This window comes from Stegodyphus dumicola, chromosome 5 (genome assembly GCF_044657685.1).
Source record: "Stegodyphus dumicola isolate Sdum_Otavi_A_Nest chromosome 5, ASM4465768v1".
Taxonomy (NCBI): Eukaryota; Metazoa; Arthropoda; class Arachnida; order Araneae; family Eresidae; genus Stegodyphus; species Stegodyphus dumicola.
In genome coordinates this window covers 137,658,509-137,676,673 of record NC_140772.1, presented here as the reverse complement: position 1 = coordinate 137,676,673, position 18,165 = coordinate 137,658,509, and the positions used below count along the sequence as shown (strand labels likewise).

At 31.3% G+C, this 18,165-nt stretch overlaps 1 protein-coding gene across 3 annotated transcripts in view; it reads right to left on the bottom strand.

The window, feature by feature from the left end:
- arm (armadillo) overlaps nt 1-18,165 on the bottom strand; it is a 120,341-nt gene that overhangs the window by 28,816 nt on the left and 73,360 nt on the right. For all 3 annotated transcript variants that reach the window (XM_085817103.1, XM_085817105.1, XM_085817104.1), the window contains exons 9-13: nt 13,748-13,851; nt 11,730-11,936; nt 9,291-9,422; nt 8,976-9,098; nt 3,367-3,531 (exon numbers count right to left, since the gene is read on the bottom strand). In XM_085817103.1, coding sequence (XP_085673229.1) covers nt 3,367-3,531; nt 8,976-9,098; nt 9,291-9,422; nt 11,730-11,936; nt 13,748-13,851 — 731 coding nt within the window. The remainder of the gene's footprint in view (nt 1-3,366; nt 3,532-8,975; nt 9,099-9,290; nt 9,423-11,729; nt 11,937-13,747; nt 13,852-18,165) is intronic.

Here is an 18,165-nt window from a genome sequence, read left to right as displayed (position 1 = left end):
ATCTAAAATAGCTAAGAAATATCTATCCCCACAAGCATCCAGCAGATAACATCATAAATAGCAAAAGGCTGTTTTCAGAAGCACATATACTTATGAAAAATGGCACAACAGAATGCTGCCAAAAATGCTCAACAATTGCTATTTTTGTATCATAATTTACCACACTTGAAATAACCATAAAAAAAAAAAAAAATAAAAAAATTCAGTAAAGAAGCACAATTTAAAAACTTTGCAAAATCAGTAAATATAGCTTGAAAAAAAGATTTTTATTTATTTATAATTTAAAGAACATTTAGAACTGGTATTTTTTAAAAATTTCACCAGGGGTCTTAAAATAAATGTTAAGCATTTTATTTTTGGTAGACACTTATTTTCTCAGGTGTTTGGTTCAATAATCATAATCAACTGTTGCCGACAGCTTTAGAAAACTAACTTTTACTAGTTACAGGGTTGCCACTGAAACAGGAGAATGAAATTCCCTGACTTTTCCAGGTTTTCCAGGTGTGTTTCAAGAAAATTCCAGTCTATCCGCGTAATGTACGTTGGCTGTGATAAGATGTAAATTAATTATGGTATTTTACTTGTATTGTGTAGCAAATTCACTTAATTATTCAATAACTCCCAGAGGACATTTATTCTTAATTATTCTTGGTATACTTTGTTTGATAATTTTGTTTAGTTTTCCACTTAAGAAACTTAATAAAATTTAAGATATATATATTGGATAACAAATGTATGTTTTATTTAATTATCACTCATGATCATCACCAGTTCAATACGAGGCTAATCCGGTCCTTATAAATCACAACGCAATGCTAAATAGTTAGGTTAGATTTTAGGTAAATTTAATTTGCGTGAGGTATGTTCTTAAAAGGCACCTTAACACTTGAAAACACAAATATAATTATAATAGTTGTTGCTTTCTCCACTGAAGATTGAGATTAGAATCTTCCCAATCTGGGATAAAATAAGGCTTTTTTTTGCAGACATTCTGCAGCTAAACGAAAGAAAGAAATCTATTTTAATAAATTGAGCTATTTTATATTTATTTCGCAGCATACATAAGGAAAAAATATGTGCATTAAATTTCGTGATGGTATGTCATCATACTGCTATAATTAATTTCAGGATTATGCCAGAGAAAATTTCCTGAAATTTGGAAAAATTATTTACTAATAATAAATAAATTTAGAGGGAAGAAGCAACATTAAATTATATGAATAACATAAAAATAATTATTTAAAAATTGAATTAGAATAATCAACGATATTTTAGCGAATATAGTTATATTACATGGCTAGCCTAGATGACTGATACTATTTTTTTATTTTACTGCAAAATGGCAAGGTGTTTATTAAAAAAAAAAAAAAAAAAAAAAAAAAAGGTTTAAAAAGATTTTGCAGTAAAATTCTAGTATACGGTAAGGCTTTGGCACGATTTTGAAAATTGTCGCCAAGACCAAAATGACCCGTTTACTGCGCATCAAGATGTCGCCAAATCCCATTATTATTCTAACCAAAGAACGTCTATGTAAAGAAGAAAAGGTTCCATACAAGTAAAATGCTATTGCGCCGCTAGAATGCGGAGGGAAAATTTGCCAAGGGATTTGGCGACGGAACCTGGCGGCCAGAATTTCCCTCTCCACGATGTGTACAGGAAATTGAGAAACACGTGTTAAGAAGAAACGCTCTTTGACAAAAAGAAAACTACGAAAATCTGTTTTTAAATTATTGTGAAAAATCCAAGAAGAAACGTTTTATCAAAGGACGTTTCTTCTTGGATTTTTCGCATTAATTTTAAAAACGGATTTTCGTAGTTTTTTTTTCCCCCCTGAAAATAACTAATCCATGAATTAATTTACTTGTGCCAAAAAATATTTTCTTTTCCTTTAGAGTTTAACCACTTGCGCTAAGACTAAACTTCACGGTTGCGGTGCCGTGCGCTACAATATAACAAGCCGTAAAGTGTCTCATTTACGCCGCTCCGCATCTGCGAGTGCAATCCAGAGCTGTAACTCGAGAAATAAACAATCTCGTTGTTAGGTGACGTGCGCACCACGTTATTTTCATTTTTGCGATAAATGCTTATCGACGTGGTGTTCACGTCGCTCGCGGTTTGAGACAAAAGCATCTTGACGTGCGTGGCACGTCTTTTTAGCGCAAGTGGTTAAAGAAATTTTAAACGATATTCATTTTATGAACTCTTGATAACGTGACCTTCGAACTTCGACACCGGTTTCGAGCTTTGGCGACAGATATATCAGACATGCACAGCTGTTTTCCCTCTATGGTGGAACGGAGCCACAGCCACGTCTGTTACAGAGAGGTTTTCCTTCTTTACAATACATATTCTTTGATTCTAACCTCCATGGTACCGTATACTAGGATTAAACCCATTTTGTTTTATACGAGAACAGGTACTTTCTTTAGTTCATGCACTGCACATGTGATTCTCGAAAATATTGGAAACCAAAAGTTGCTTTGCCTTTCTAAAAGACAAAATTGGCTCTATGCCAGCTACCCGAATGACACTCACGTGATACATAATTCTCCAAAAAAGTTACCTCTTCCGACGTCGGCGCGAAAATCGCTTTTTTTGGCGGGATCGTTGTATGAACTTCCCCGACTTTTCCAGATTTTGACAAAAATACTTAAATTCCCTGACTTTTCCCTGAATATTTTGGTCAATTTTCGAATTCCCTGACTTTTCCCGGTTCTCCCGGTTTTCCAGGTAGCGTGGCAACCCTGTAGTTACTACTTGTAAAAATACACAAGACTAAATATGAAGAGCCTATTGGAAAGAGGAGGGAGAGAAAGAGAGAGAGAGAGAAAGGGGGAAGAAAGAAAAGCTGGCAATAAAAATATCCTGTGAGTTATTTAGTAATAAAAAATCAATGTTTAAGAACAATGTCTAATCTAGCTAAGGTTAATCTTATAATAGTTAAGTGTTTTTTTTTTTTTTTTTTTTTTTTTTTGATCATATTTCCAAACTGATCCTGCAACTCTGTAAAAGAGTTAATTACCATACAAGTACCATATTTTCTCATATTTTCCTTGTATTTCAATGCAATTACTCTTAATATTTTACTGATTTTAAACTGCACTACATTTAAATTAAATTATACAAATACATGAATGCATGCACATACAAATATGAGCATTACTCAAGAGCTAGTACGCTGTTTAGAATTAATTTAGAATTGTTATTAACATATCTAGATCAGTCCAGATAATGTGTAAAAGAAATATTATTTGGACTGATCTAGAAATGTAATAAAAAACATGTAAAATACATTTTACTTTAAATATCAATTAATCAAAAATTCTAAACTATAATAATTCTCATATGATAGATAGCAAGCTTTACCTGAACAAATACAGGAATAACATTAAGTCCTCTAATTATAGCTCTATTGTGAGCTTCACGGGCAAGAATATGCAAGGCTCCAACAGTTCCTTCTACAATTTCTTCCATCCTGACACCATCAACATAAGCAATCTGGCTGTTGCTTGAAGCTACACTAGAGCGTTGCTATAACATAATTAAGAAAGTTTATTAAATTTAAAAAAAAAAAAAAAATATATTTTTTTGTTTTCATGGGAAAAATAATCAATACATACAATATTTTTGTAACTTTCCTTAGTAAAAGTCATCTTGCCATGATAACTGAAATAAATAGACTGAACAAATTAATTTTAAGTAAATACTTAAGACATTCTTCTCAATGAACTTTTTATAGTATCTACTACATAAAGCATTAAAAGGTTAAGATGAACATTCAAATTACAGAAACACAATAATGCATACATGATCATACACATTTATAGGGTTCGTAGCCACATTTTAGTTAAAAAAATATGCACATATAAGCACTTTTCAAGCACATTTTAAGGAAAAAATAAGCATCTGTCCAATTACATTATATACAACTGCATAATCTTAAAAGAAAAATTAGACTTGTAATTTAAAATATGAGCAATGCAATATTTATTAAGGGAATGAGAATTGAAATTTCAGTTCAAAATATAGAAAAAAATAACAATAAGCCATATAATTGTATTTGTTTGGCACCTAATAATAAATACAATTTATTTTTTAAATAATTTAACTCAAATCAAAATTTTGAACATTTTCTAAATTTTCATTGCATAACAGTTTTCCCTTAACATATATTCCAAGCAAAGTAATTTAAGTAAAAAAGAGGCACATTTCTGAAATCAGAAGACGGGAAATTGCTTCATGCAGTCATTCTTTAACAGTAAAAGTTTAACTAACCCGCATACTCGGAAATTGCCGAATATTCTGGATAGTAACTGGAAAAAGAAGAGTGAGGGAGATTGTAGCCGTTTTTTAGATTTCTCGGCTAAATAAATGATTTTGACATTTCGATATGTGCATCATATAAAAATAGACCAACGGAACTGAGAAATATTCTGCTTAGAAAAGCACAGTAAAACTCTTTTAAGTGTGCATAAACAAATCTCAGACTGAACATCAAAATTAATTATCTCTGCAAAATACCGCAAACGTAATTGCGCAATACGTGCGGCGTAATTCTTATGATAGATATTACGCAATCGGAATCAACAGCTGCTGGTATTCAAAGAATAAAGAACTAAATAAAGGAAAAAAAAAGAGACTTACTAATCTGGGGTGTTTCTGATTCTAATTTTCAACAGACTGCGTTAAATTTCCGGAATATAATCAATCTTCGCTTAGGTTGGATAGACCGCAAAAACTTTTAGTCCTATTCAATCCCGATTGGACAGTGACAACAACAACAACAAAAAAAAAAAAGAGTCTCCTGCTTCAATATTAGAGATTTTGCGGAGAAAGGGGAGAACCTCCCAACATCTGTACTATATAATGTATTGGGGGGGAATGACTATTCGGTTACATTCCTTTTATTTAAGCCATTCCGAATATTATTCCTTATAAAGCTAATCTGTGTAAAAAAACACTCATTTTTGGAAGTTTATATATACTTCAGCAGTTACTGCAATTATATTATTATAAATATTCATTCATATGCTCATAATATAAGTATTCATTCATATGCTCATAATATAAGCGTAACGATCATAATAAACACGAATATGAACTGACCACGCGGAACAAGAATGCAAATTATTAAAATCTTGATAAAAATTCAAACGTGTGTAGCATTTGGGTGGGAGGAAAAGAATACCGAATGTACCGTAATTTTCTACCGTTTTCGCAATTCTTTGACCAATAGAACGACGTGCACCTGTCTGTACTCTCGCGTGCACCATAGGTTATGTTAATGCAGAGAAAGGGGGGAAAGCAATTTCCGGGAGTATGATTCATCATCTGATGTTGCACGTAAGGAAGAAAAGTTGTTTATTTAGTTTTGGCTTCGGTACGAGGAAAATATGCGAGTTCATTAAAAAAAGCACTAAAAGCAAAAAATAAGCACTAAAAACAAAAAAAAAAAAAGGGCTTTAAAGAAAAAGTAAGCACCTATAAGGGCCTTTATATTTTATTTTCAAATATAAGGACTTATAAGCACTTGTAAGTACCGCTACGAACCCTGATTTATATACATTAAAGACATAAAGTAAAAAATTTAGAACTAATACTTTACAAAGACCAAAAATTGAAATTCATAATTAATAAATTTCAACTAATCTTATAAATGCAACAAAGAATTTTAAAAAATGTTGCAAAACAAAACCCAAATTAAAAAAATTAATGAAATTTAAAGAAACATGAACAAACACAGCAGAGGAATTCAATCAAGTTCAATGCTACTTTGTCGGGGGGGCATTGAAATCAATCAAAATTTCTCTTTTACAAAAATGCACATGAATGCATGCATATACAAATATGAGCATTACTCAAGTGCTAATATGCTGCTTAGAATTAATTTAGATATATATATATGAAATAGAAGACAAATATATAAACAGTTTAAATGGCATATATTTCTAGGCTAACTCTTGTAGATACAATGCACAGAGAAATGCACTGCTGATATTGAATTCAGTTAATTAAATTTTCAGCTTTAAAAAGTTCACTATTCAACTAGACATTAGTTTTCATAAAAATGCTAAGTTTCTGTATCGAATAGCAAAGGCTTTATTTGATTTTTGGCTTCTCATTTAACTGGTAAATCACATGGTTTACTTTTTGACTTGCATGCACAATAATTTAGTTTGTATTGGTATCTCACATATATATTACATTTTATGATTTTTTTAAAAATAAATAATTCAAAGAACTGTCGGGAGGAAATGCATTTTTTTTTTTTTGTCTCTAATATGAAAGCAGATTATACAGAGATACAACCAACTCATCAAAAACTTAAAATTGAATTCAAGATGAAACGCTCATATCAGTTCCTTTAATTTAAATAATTAAAAGTTTATGTTTGAGCAGACTGAGTGAGTTAAGATGTACTCCCCCCCCCAACAGAACAGGACTGTAAAATGAGATTAGCTGCAGTAATTTGACTTATTTAATAACTGCTTGTGTAAGTTTCAAAAATCTGCTTCATACAATTGTTCAGTGTTGTTCAAAGATTTTAAAACACCATTTTTTACATACACAAAAATAATACTAAAATGAACCATTTAAAAAATATACTGATGCAGTGTCATTCCTTGGGAAATAAGAATATGCCTTTTAGTATAACACAAAATCTTAACACTTACCAAAGTCACAATGTACATACAATTAATTATTGTAAATTTGAGCTACTTATTTTCCAACTTCAGTTAATCATGTGAAAAACTGCTCTGTTTTTAGTGATAATATCATTTGCAGATAAATAATTAGTATATATTTCGAGACAGCTTTTTTTAAATGATATGTGACTAATAAAATTCAATTATGTACTTATGTTCAAGTTGGAAACTGCCAATATTTGCATTTTTCTGATGTCGGTATGATCAAACTATGCAAAAAGTAATCTGTAACTCAAGTTAAAGAAAACTTTGACTGCACAAGCATGAAGCTATCTGGCTATTTCATCAATAAAATATAGTCATTCCAATAAATATGAAAATGTGCTCATAAAACAGTTTTCAAGATGATGTTGTATTTAAAGAAATGAACATGGAATTTGTGTACTAGTAGGATAAAAATGTAAAAAAAATTTGCAAAAACATTCTGTAAATAAATTTTTCATAAATAGGAATACGATAACCAAAAAGATCAATTCATGGATTATTTTGTATGGCTGAATGATACAGAGTTAAAAACATAAACTTCCTAGTTTAAATAAGAAAAATTAGAAAGATGAAACTGGGATAGCTCAGAAACACGATACACCAGTGAAAATCATCGAACTCTCAATTTTTTATTTGTTTTATTTTTATGGATTTAAACAGCCAAAATGCGAAAAACATTTTACTAAATGTAAATGACTATGTAGGAAAGAGGAAGGAAAAAAAAGACAGCTATTTAAATGCATTAATAATTTTCCTCCTTTGATTGATTTATTTATTTTTTTGAACTTCTAATGCTATATATATCTAACAAAAAATAAGAACTGTAAAGGCTCAATAAACCAAAGCCTACAAATACAATGCTAAGAAAAATAAGTAAAATTCTGATTTTATTAGTCCAAGGGGTCTTTGTCCCTGAAGGACTACTGTTTCCGTTTTGCGATTTTGCTTCGATTCACTACAAATGGCGAATCACTTTTCAAACTGTTGCCACAAAGTACGAGGGCTATCCAGAAAGTAGATCACGTTTTGGAATAAAAAAATAAACAAAGTATAGGAAACAAATTTTATTATATACAGATGAAAGCCACACTCAAATACTACTTTTCTACATAGTCACCATACAAATTAAGGCATTTATCGTAGCGATGTACGAGCTTGGAAATTCCTTCGTCGAAAAATTCGGCCGCCTGCGCCTTCAACCACTTCGTTACCTCTTCTTGCCTTCCATCTTGCACAAAACTTGTGGTAACCAAGCTTTTCGCTGATGATTTCGTGCAACAAACTTCGCGAAATTTGTGGAAAACTCAAAGAAAGTTCTGTTATTGTGAAATTTCGATTTTCATGGACTTTAGCATCGACTTTTTCGAGAAGTTCGGCGGTCACTATGCTGGGTCTCCCACTTCGATCTTCGTCGTGAACATTGGTTCGGCCATTTTGAAATCTTATGACCCACTGACGCACTCCACCTTCAGTGACAATGTTGTCCCCATACACTTCACGAAGCTGCCGATAGATTTCTATCGGTTTACAGTTTTTTGCAGTCAGAAACCTTATTACTGAGCGCACCTCGCAGCTCGCGGGATTTTCAATTAACGCAGACATTTCAAACCGTCACAGTATCTGAACGGAGCACAGCACGAACCTCTCACTAGCACGGCTAGATGCAGACTGAGCTGTGCAACGCTCTGACCCCAAGATGGCCGCGCTAGCCCCGCCCCTAGCGGACACAGACGGAAACGTAATCTACTTCCTGGATGGCCCTCGTATTATTGCCCTGTGCTATATTTAAAGAAATTAAATAATGAAAAATCTACATAAATGTATGCATATTTCTTGCTTTATGATAAAACAACGGTACACAGAGCCATCAAATTTTGAATGACTTAATCCTCCTACGAATATGGCCATGTGGAAGACCAAATTTGGAATTTGTTTTATTATCATTTTCCTATTTTGTAAAATTTTAATGAATTTTTGATTAACAAACTCAGAGATTTCAAAGCGAGCAATGGCAACGTTGTACAGAGAAAAAGTTTTTATCTCCAGCGCGCGAGTCTCTGTATCGGAAATTTTAAAGATACAGAAAACTCATTTTAAAACTATTTTGCGATATTGCTGTTGAACTGAATTTTATGGTTTAAATGCGAAGAACATGATATTTAATAAATATATGTAACACACAAAATGTTAAAAAAATGCCCCTTTGGACGTAATTTAAAATCTGAAACATTTCAGATTTTCTTTTAATTAATTTGTTTTTAAAAATGTTTTATACAAACTTACTCTCTGGGTGTCCTGGTATGCTTTTATAAGCAACTGCACCAATCTTGGTATAGCCCCATGTTCTCTTAATGGAGCATGATTAGCTGTGCATAATGCTAAATTTCTAATTAGCCCTATAACAGCCTATGGGAGAAAATGGAAATCAATTTTTATTAATATGGGTAAAAGATAGCAAAAATAAAACAAACAAATTAGACAGATTAAACAAAACAAAAAGAATTAGAAAACAAAACATTATTTTACAATTTTCTTTTTAAAATGGTAAGGACATTTTCTGAACTTACCTTAGATCAAAATACAAAATGTTTATTATACCTTTATAAGTGGCCATCTACTTGGAGGATGCAGCAGCTTAACAATTACTTGCAGTCCATAGTGTAACCTAACGGCATTTTGTGCCATTTCTGCTTCAGGATGACGGCTTGTCAAATGTCTTAAAGCACACACCTGTGAAATATTTTGAATATAAAATCTCTAGAATAAATTTCAATAATTTAAAATTTTTGCAGTCTTAGAACTTATCTCAATACCAGTTCTGGAATTCAAATAGATTTTTTTTCATTTAAAGTATAATGCAAATTAAAATTGAGATTTAAATTATATTTAAAATTTTAAAAATTTTCTAAAATAGCTCCAACGTAAAATATAACAAATCATTTGTGTAAAGAAAGAATATCTACAGGAATAATAAGAGACAGGAGTCATCATTTGAACATACATGAATTACATTTCCTTAAAAAAATTCATTTATACTAATATATAATGGAACACAGTCTTAAAATAAAATACTGTACTTATATTTATTCTCAAATAATATAAGTAATTCTCGAACATTTCACAGTTAGAGAAAAATACAGTACAAAGTCCGAAATTCAGACTCGTCGGGACTTCAGCGATTCCAGATTTGGGATTTTTCCGGATATTAGATCATCAGTTTAAATCGAGTAAGATGGCATGTAGAAATTACAAAATTAAAAATATGAAATCATGATTTATGAAATAATGAAGTATTTATGATGTAAAGTGGTATCAAAATTAACAACAAGAACAAACCAAAAAATATCTAGAACCATACTACAGATTTTGCCATTCATTAATTGATTGATGATTGAGAAGCATTGTCATCACAATGAAAAACTTCTTTTATATTATCTTCATTTATTACCGCTTCTCCACATTTCTTTACAAAATTCGTTAATTGGAAAATTTCACCTTTGTTTTTCAATATCTGAAAATTTTTTAAATTAGCAGCTATCACCATCAGATTTAGCTATCCTTCACTATAGATATTTGATTATGCATCATGAGCTTGGCGACTCACGACAAATTGTTCCATTAACTTTTATTTTACTTCTATCGTGCACCGAGACATCTAAGCCTGAATTGTATTAGTTTAGTTATTTATTACACTTATGTCTATTTCTTGCACATGCTTAAGGCTTATCAAAGTTCTTAATAAATTCCTACATATACCTAATCCTTATTGAGGGCTGGCGCTAGATATCTTACCACGTGATGCAGTCTCTGTGGGTCCTAAATTCTGCGACTCAAGTGAGGCCAAACAAGCCCTGGCACTGGTTCTGGGTTTATGTGAATAACAAATCAGTCATTCTTAACTGAAATAGCCTTAAATGTAATCTTTGGGTCTATGAGTATCATCAACAAAATCTATTTTTAGCATATGGAAAAAAATTTTTGGTAAATTTTAACTCATCTTTTTTTAGCACATTTAACTTAAATCTGTAATCATTGCCAAGCGTAATGTCAATATAAAAGGTTACCATACTCCTTTATTATTCAATTACTAACATAAAAAAAATTGTTTAGGCATCGCTACATGAGTCATTACTCAAGTTGTCATGTTTTGATAAACATGTGGGAATGAAACGAAAGTATAATAAATAATAATTCGCCAGGTTGGTGTCAGATCAACCATGTATCTATGTTTTGGTTTCAGATGTGTGCCAAACAGATACGCAGCTATGGAGCCAATTTACTGATCGTACAAATTCATGCTAAAATGATTGTTTCTTCACTAACAAGATATTTTATTTAGTGTCAAAGTGAAATTAAGAATCGGAACTCTCCAGATGTTTTATTATGTGCGGAGGGAGAATCAAATGCGCATGTGTAAAGCCTACGAGAAAAATGTTGCTAGTAGTTTTGAGGTGTGGATTTTAGATCATTCCAGATAATGGACACCCGAATTTCAGACTTTGTACTGTATTATAAAACAACAATTTTTTAATCATAATAGAACTCTTGATAGTTTTACCTCAATAGCAGCAAATAAATATATAAACTTGAAAATAAACCATGTTATAATAATAGTATAAAATGCACTAATATAACATAATCAAATATTTGGATTTTAGATCATTCCAGATAATGGACGTCCGGATTTCGGACTTTGTACTGTATTATGAAACAACAATTTGTTAATCATAATAGAACTCTCGATAATTTTACCTCAAATATATAAAATAATATATAAACTTAAAAATAAACCATGTTATAATCATCGTATAAAATGCACTGATATAACATAACCAAACATTTAAAGCAATAAATAAAGGTAAATCCGAAGAGAAAATGTACAACTTGCATAGAAACTCGACAGAAGGAAACTAAGTGTACATTTAAGTAACCACAAGCTTCATTTTTTTAACCAAACAAGAGAGGAAAGCTTTTCTTATCAAAGAATTTGTAAATAATAGGGGAAAGAACATTTGATTTGTAATCTGGTTTACTTACAGCAGGCTCTGTTATTTCTTCTCTATCACCAGCTTGAATTATTGCACGCACCAAAGCTTCTATTCCCCCAACCTGGCAAACTGTAACTTTGTTACGATGGTTGTTGCATGTCATGTTTGAAAGAATGCCAGCAGCGCATGTAACCACATTTATGTCACTGCTACCTAAAAGCTGAACAAGGCCTTGCAGAAGACCATCTACATTATCCTGGAAACGAAAATATAATCATTTTTGAATCTCATTATTATAAAATTAACATAGACTCGCAGACCTGTAAAGATAACTGTTGTTTATATATTACGTAGATAAAGAAATATTTTGATTTCCTTTGTTCTTCAGATCCACCGCAGAACAATAACATATGCACATTCTGATGACATATATGTAGGCAAATTTACAAATAAGTTTATACATGATTAATTTATTTTTAATGCTGAAAATACACAGTAAAACAGCAATGAGAAAAGCTGGAAGTAAAGTGAATGAAGATTCAAATTACCATATATTCTGGTGTATAACGTGCACTTTCAATACAAAAAATAAGATCAAAATTTAAGGGTGTGTATTATATGCCAGGTATAAAATGATAGATTTAAAAATAAGGAATGAGCATAAAAAAATCAGATTTCTCTATGTACCTAAATGCTGTTTATTTAAAAGAAAATTACATGTTCATTTAAAAGAAATGATAAATAAAATGAACTTAAAAATTTTCATTATCAGACAACATAAAAAGTTTGCCATATTCGTCTTCCGTTATATCTTCAGGCACATCATCAAATTCTGTTTCATCTTCACCATCATTATTACTCTGATCCATAAATAAATAATCGTTCGTTCCATCATTCACCAACACCAAACACCCTTACTGCAGCACGATTTTCATTTTCTTTTGCAAATTTAATGGCTTTGCATTTGAAACCAGCACTATGTTTTTTTTTTTTTTTTTTTTTTTTTTTTATTCATGGCAGCCATATTTACTACTAAAAGGAACACCAAATCAACTGTATTTGATTTTCACTTCCCAATCATAGCTTCAAATGACTACAGAAAGAGAAAACATCTAACTCCTAATTCGACAAATTCATTCAGGTTGGAAGTGCATTCTTACTCCAAATTATATCCTCCTTTTCTCAAATGCCCATAGCAGCACTTTTTGGACATTTGCATTGAATACAATCCACCCTCTTTGCAGGGATATCCACAAACATTTAACCCATACACATGCTGTTCCCCTTACCGCTTGTCAATTCTGTGTACCACTGTTCAAAGGCTAGTGCAAATCTTCAAATAAGTGACCTCGAAAGATAACAGCATTGCACATGTATGTTTTAGGTTTCTTCGTGAAAAACTAGGTGCACGTTATATGAAGATTATACCTAAAAATTAAAAAATGTAGCTGGAAATTACAGATGCAAGTTACACACCAGCATGCGTTATACATCGGAAAATACAATATGCTCCTTAGGGTATTTTGCAAAGAGAAAGCAAACAGAATTAATTTATTCAGTTTTAAACTAGTTGGGGGGACTAGTTGATTTTATTTTTTGCTGCTCAGTATGTGCATCACTAGCATCATATATGTATTACACAATAGCCATTAACTTATGAATGACACAAGAAAGCATATTACTGTTTCTAAGGCAGGAGAGAGAAAGAAACAAATTTAGAAAGACCTTAGAGGCTATTATGAATTAAAATTTCATTTTACATATTTAATCAAAATATAATTTTCATATGTACATTACATAAGGGGGCAACAGTTTGTTAGTTCTCATTGTAGTAGGCTATTTAATAAAATTCAGCTTTTAGAATTAGGTAAAAAAGCAAGCTTTGTTTGGTGCAGATAGTGAATCTATCAACTATGAAGGAAAATTATTTTAATCTGAAGAAGACAGATCTATGTCAGATTGGCCTCAAATTCAAAACGGATATTTTACACATTTTAACATGTTAATCTTAATTTTTTTATTAAAAATAACATTTAAAAGAGCATCAAGAAAATAATCCTAATTTACCTGCTTAGTTGCAGCATCAGATAAATTTCGCAGTGTCCACAAACAATTAAGAACCAAACGCTGACTCTGATGACCTAAATGCATTGCTAAAGCTTGCATTCCCCCTATAATATTAAATACGAAAATGTATTAATAGAAATTTTTCCATAGACGGTAAACAGAAATAAAAAGAAATGTAAACAGAAAATTTTCAATACAAGGTAAAAATTAAAAACAAAATTTCACTCAAAATGTGCACATTACAAGTGAAATAAATGGATTAGACAGGGGAGATTACCTCCTATTTGTTTCACTCAATCATATTTTTATTAATTATTACAAATATAATTATGACTTGGTTTAGTTTTTTGTCATCATTTTTTGCATATATGAGCCAATACATTAAGATAATTTTGCAGCACACCACTTGCAATATAATGAACTCCAATATACACGGTACAAAATCTGAGATCTAACACTTCAATAATTCCCGATTTCAGAAATTTCCAAATTTTGGGCCATCAGTTCAGATCTATTAAGATGACACATAAAATTAAAAGTATGCAGTGCAGTGTACTCTTGACTATCTGATTCGCGGATTATCTGTTAGTGGCAGTGCCCGTGAATACACACTCAGAACTACCTGGGGAAGAGTGTAAAAAAACAGTAGAGAGTCTAATGATGGCTAGATTTTTACTGCTAAATTTTACCAGTTTAATTCAGACAATGGACCCATGTGTAATATCATCAGCAAATTGAACTTACTGTTCTGGTCTTCTCATAACTCCTGCTCAGGAAGATACTGATTTAATGACGCCCTGCAAAAAGTTGGCTATATAGGATGGCATATACAAAATAATGAAAGCCTGGTTGAAAGCAAAAGCAATAACACTGGTTTGAACATCAAAACAGCTTTTTCCTAATGTAGAAATCGGCGATTTACTTAGTGAAAGAAGTCAAACCCTCTTATGTTAGAATTCTATGCCACCTATGGTAGAGGAAAAAAAAAAAACTCTCACTTGACCTTTAGTTTCAGCTAAGGCATCATAAAGTAATACTGAATATTGTAATTACTATAAACAAAGTTTCTAGTTCTGGTTTTATACAGTCCGCATATGTAGTTTAGATTTATAGAAACAAAGTACAAATGCAATAACAGAAATTGTATGCCAAAAATTTGAAAAAGTGAAATTCTTCAAAAATGTCATTCGGGAAGACATCGAGGAATGGTTTGATGACATTTCGACTGAACTCGGCTTTTAATGCTTCAGTAATGTGGATATCATTTCAAATGTCACAAGAACATAACAGAAAGAAAGTGGTACTGAAAATATAAGCAAGAAAGATATTGACAATTGCATCAGTTCCAAGACAATAATGGCTTCCATTGAAACTCTGTTGTACTTCATCGAACAAAGGGGATTCAAATAAAATGAAAGAGCGTTTTGAAAAATATGCAGTGGAATTAAACAAATAATTAAACAGTCTCAAAAACAAGTAAAATTACTATTTTTTTTAAAGAAATAAACAAATACAAAATGCATAAATGTTTGGATTATCACCTGCTTCCCTGACATTAATCTGGATAATTAAGAGTGCACTGTAGTTGTTTCTGAAGTACTTATGTACCATGAAATCAAAATTTATAGAAAAAAAGTTTTCAATTAAGTTATTTAAGCTCTTTCTTCTTTGTGTTAATATTTCCTTTTTAACAGACATAATTCCTTAATCTCTTAAGAAGTTCCATCATTCAGGTCCTCAAATTGCATGATGTGAACTCCCACTAAACTGTTTCTTGACTATCAAGAAGTGATATTTTCTGGATTAGCCATACTGCAGACTTTGCTGTCCCTTAGTTGAATGACAATTGAAGCATTGTTATTGTAATGAAGAACTTCCATTATATAATTTTCATTTATCATTATTTCTCCACATTTCTTCACATTTTCCATTGTTTGGAAATGTATTTTGCAGTTGATAGTTTCTGACAATATTGTGAAACAGTATAATTTATTGCCTATAATGGATATACATAATATCACTACATATTCATAAGAAACAGAGCCTCTATAAGAGAACAGACAGCACTTACATTTTTAAGCTTATACGCAGCAGGATTATGCTAATTTCTTATATCTTTTACAAGATCCAAGTCATACCAGGGCCAATGACATTATATTGATTGTTGATCATGACCATGTCTTTCGGGTGTGGGGAGTTATCATTTTTCTATGCATAGTCAAATTTTGCTAAATATTGAAAGCATGGTGTGCACAATGCAGTACAAGTTGGTTAATAGACAGTGCTTAAATATAAAAGTATGTGTAGTAATAGTTTGATATCTTAAACTCTTTTTCAAATTACTGAGAGCAAATTCAGTTTTCGTAAAATTAGAATCTATGTTCTTAAAAACAAAAATTAAAATCATTTTCTATTCTAAATTAACATTATGTAACACTTTATCAAAGTTTTATTAACATAAGCAAGAGGACTAGTCAATAAGAAAAGTCAACATAAGAGGTGTCCGAATACCAGACCTACAGAAGTGAGTAGGAATTATGCTTAACTTAAAAAAAGCAGAACATGTTAGCTCCCTCTTATTATAAGCCTTAATACGAACTTTGCTTTGGTCTTATGTAACCCTGATCTTCAGTACATCAAGCTAGGTTTTGTAAAGGAGTTATATATTATATTAACTGCTATTTCTTTATTCTTGTCTTGCATTTCGAAAAAATAATTAAAATTAGGGAATTACCTTCTACAGAATAGCAATAGTTTCAAAGTTGTGGGACTGGTTATGCTGCTGATGCACATATATTCAAAACAATAGAAGACCATGCAATTTAACAGGGTAAGAAGAGACATTACATAACAATGCGATACAACATAATTCTTTTCCTGTTTCTTAAGCTGTGTACTGTTGACTTTCCAATGCCATACTTCTCACATAATTTTGACAAAACCTTTAGCCATTTATTACAGAAATTTCACTTTCTGTTTGAATGGCATTGAAAAAATTTTCGATTTCTAGATCTTCCTGCAGCTCCAGAATTAGAAATTCTTTTTGACATAATCGAAAATTCAAACTTTAATTTTGATAAAATAGATCTAATAATAACAGTCTGTCAAAAAAAAAATTAAATCAGGAAGTAAACAAACAGCATGATTTGTTACATTAAAATTGAACTTTAAGTTCCTCAGAATCTAATTCTTTCTCCTTCTCCTTTCTCTGCTGCTTTACCAACAAAGGAAAACCAATAGAAGCAATATTCCCATTTCAAAAAAATATATCTTGAAGCTTCATGACAGATAAAAAAGTGCCCACACACAAATTCATATGCCGAAAGATGTGGTCGTAGTAAACAATCAATATCTTGTCATTGGCCATGGTATGACTTTGTAGCCAGCAGGTGTTTGACAATGACATACAGGAATCTCAATTAGTTCGTAGAAAAATCGCTTTTAACCTCTTCGTCGTGCTAGCGCGTTTAGCGCGTTCAAGTGAAACTTCTGCAGGGCGGCCATATTGTGCTTCAAGCAATCGTCTACATTTTAATAAGATTTCTAAATGTTTACTTGTTTGAGTTTTTATTTTTGTTTGTTCTAATACCTCCTAGACGGCAGCACTAATCAGACATTCTATTTCTAATTGAATTTGCCCCAGATTATATGAATATTCGCACCATTTTGCATAAGATGCAAGACAATGGACAATGGCTTCAACGTTTATTCAGCAGAAAAAGAGAAAAAAGGAGGTTGTGAAGTGGAAAGAGAAGAAGGATATATGTGTGATGAGTACAGTCCATAATAACTCGAGGACTGATATTGAAACACGGAAAAGAACTGTAAAAAAAACAATAATTGTAAAAGATTACAACAGGTTCAGGTTCCAATGGAAATGTAGTGGGACACCCAATGTTCAATGTTTACTATAAGTAATGTACGTATAGTCCCACTACACTTCGGTTTATTTTTAAAGTAATATTCAAAATAGTACATCTTATAATATAACATAATATAACAGTATAAATAGTATGTCGATATTTTGATTGATATATCTATTAGATATAATTATAGTAGTTATAATAGCTATAATAATAGTAGGCTAACAATCATAATTTATAACAGTTCTTAATAGTTCCTTGAGATAAAGATTACAACAACAAAATGGGATGCTATCAAATAATCCTGCTGTGAGAAATAAGCAGAGATATTATTCCAAAGTGTCTCAACATTTATTAGATATGGCCGTATTTAATGCATATGTTTTATACAAGAAAAGTAGTGGCAAATTAGATCACTTGTCTCTCAGGCTTGACCTTTTTATCTCCAGCGCACAGAACTGTGTATCGGAAATTCTAAAGATATGCTCATTTTAAAATTACTTTGCAACATTTCTGTTGAACTAATTTTTATGGTTTAAGTGCAAAAAACATGAT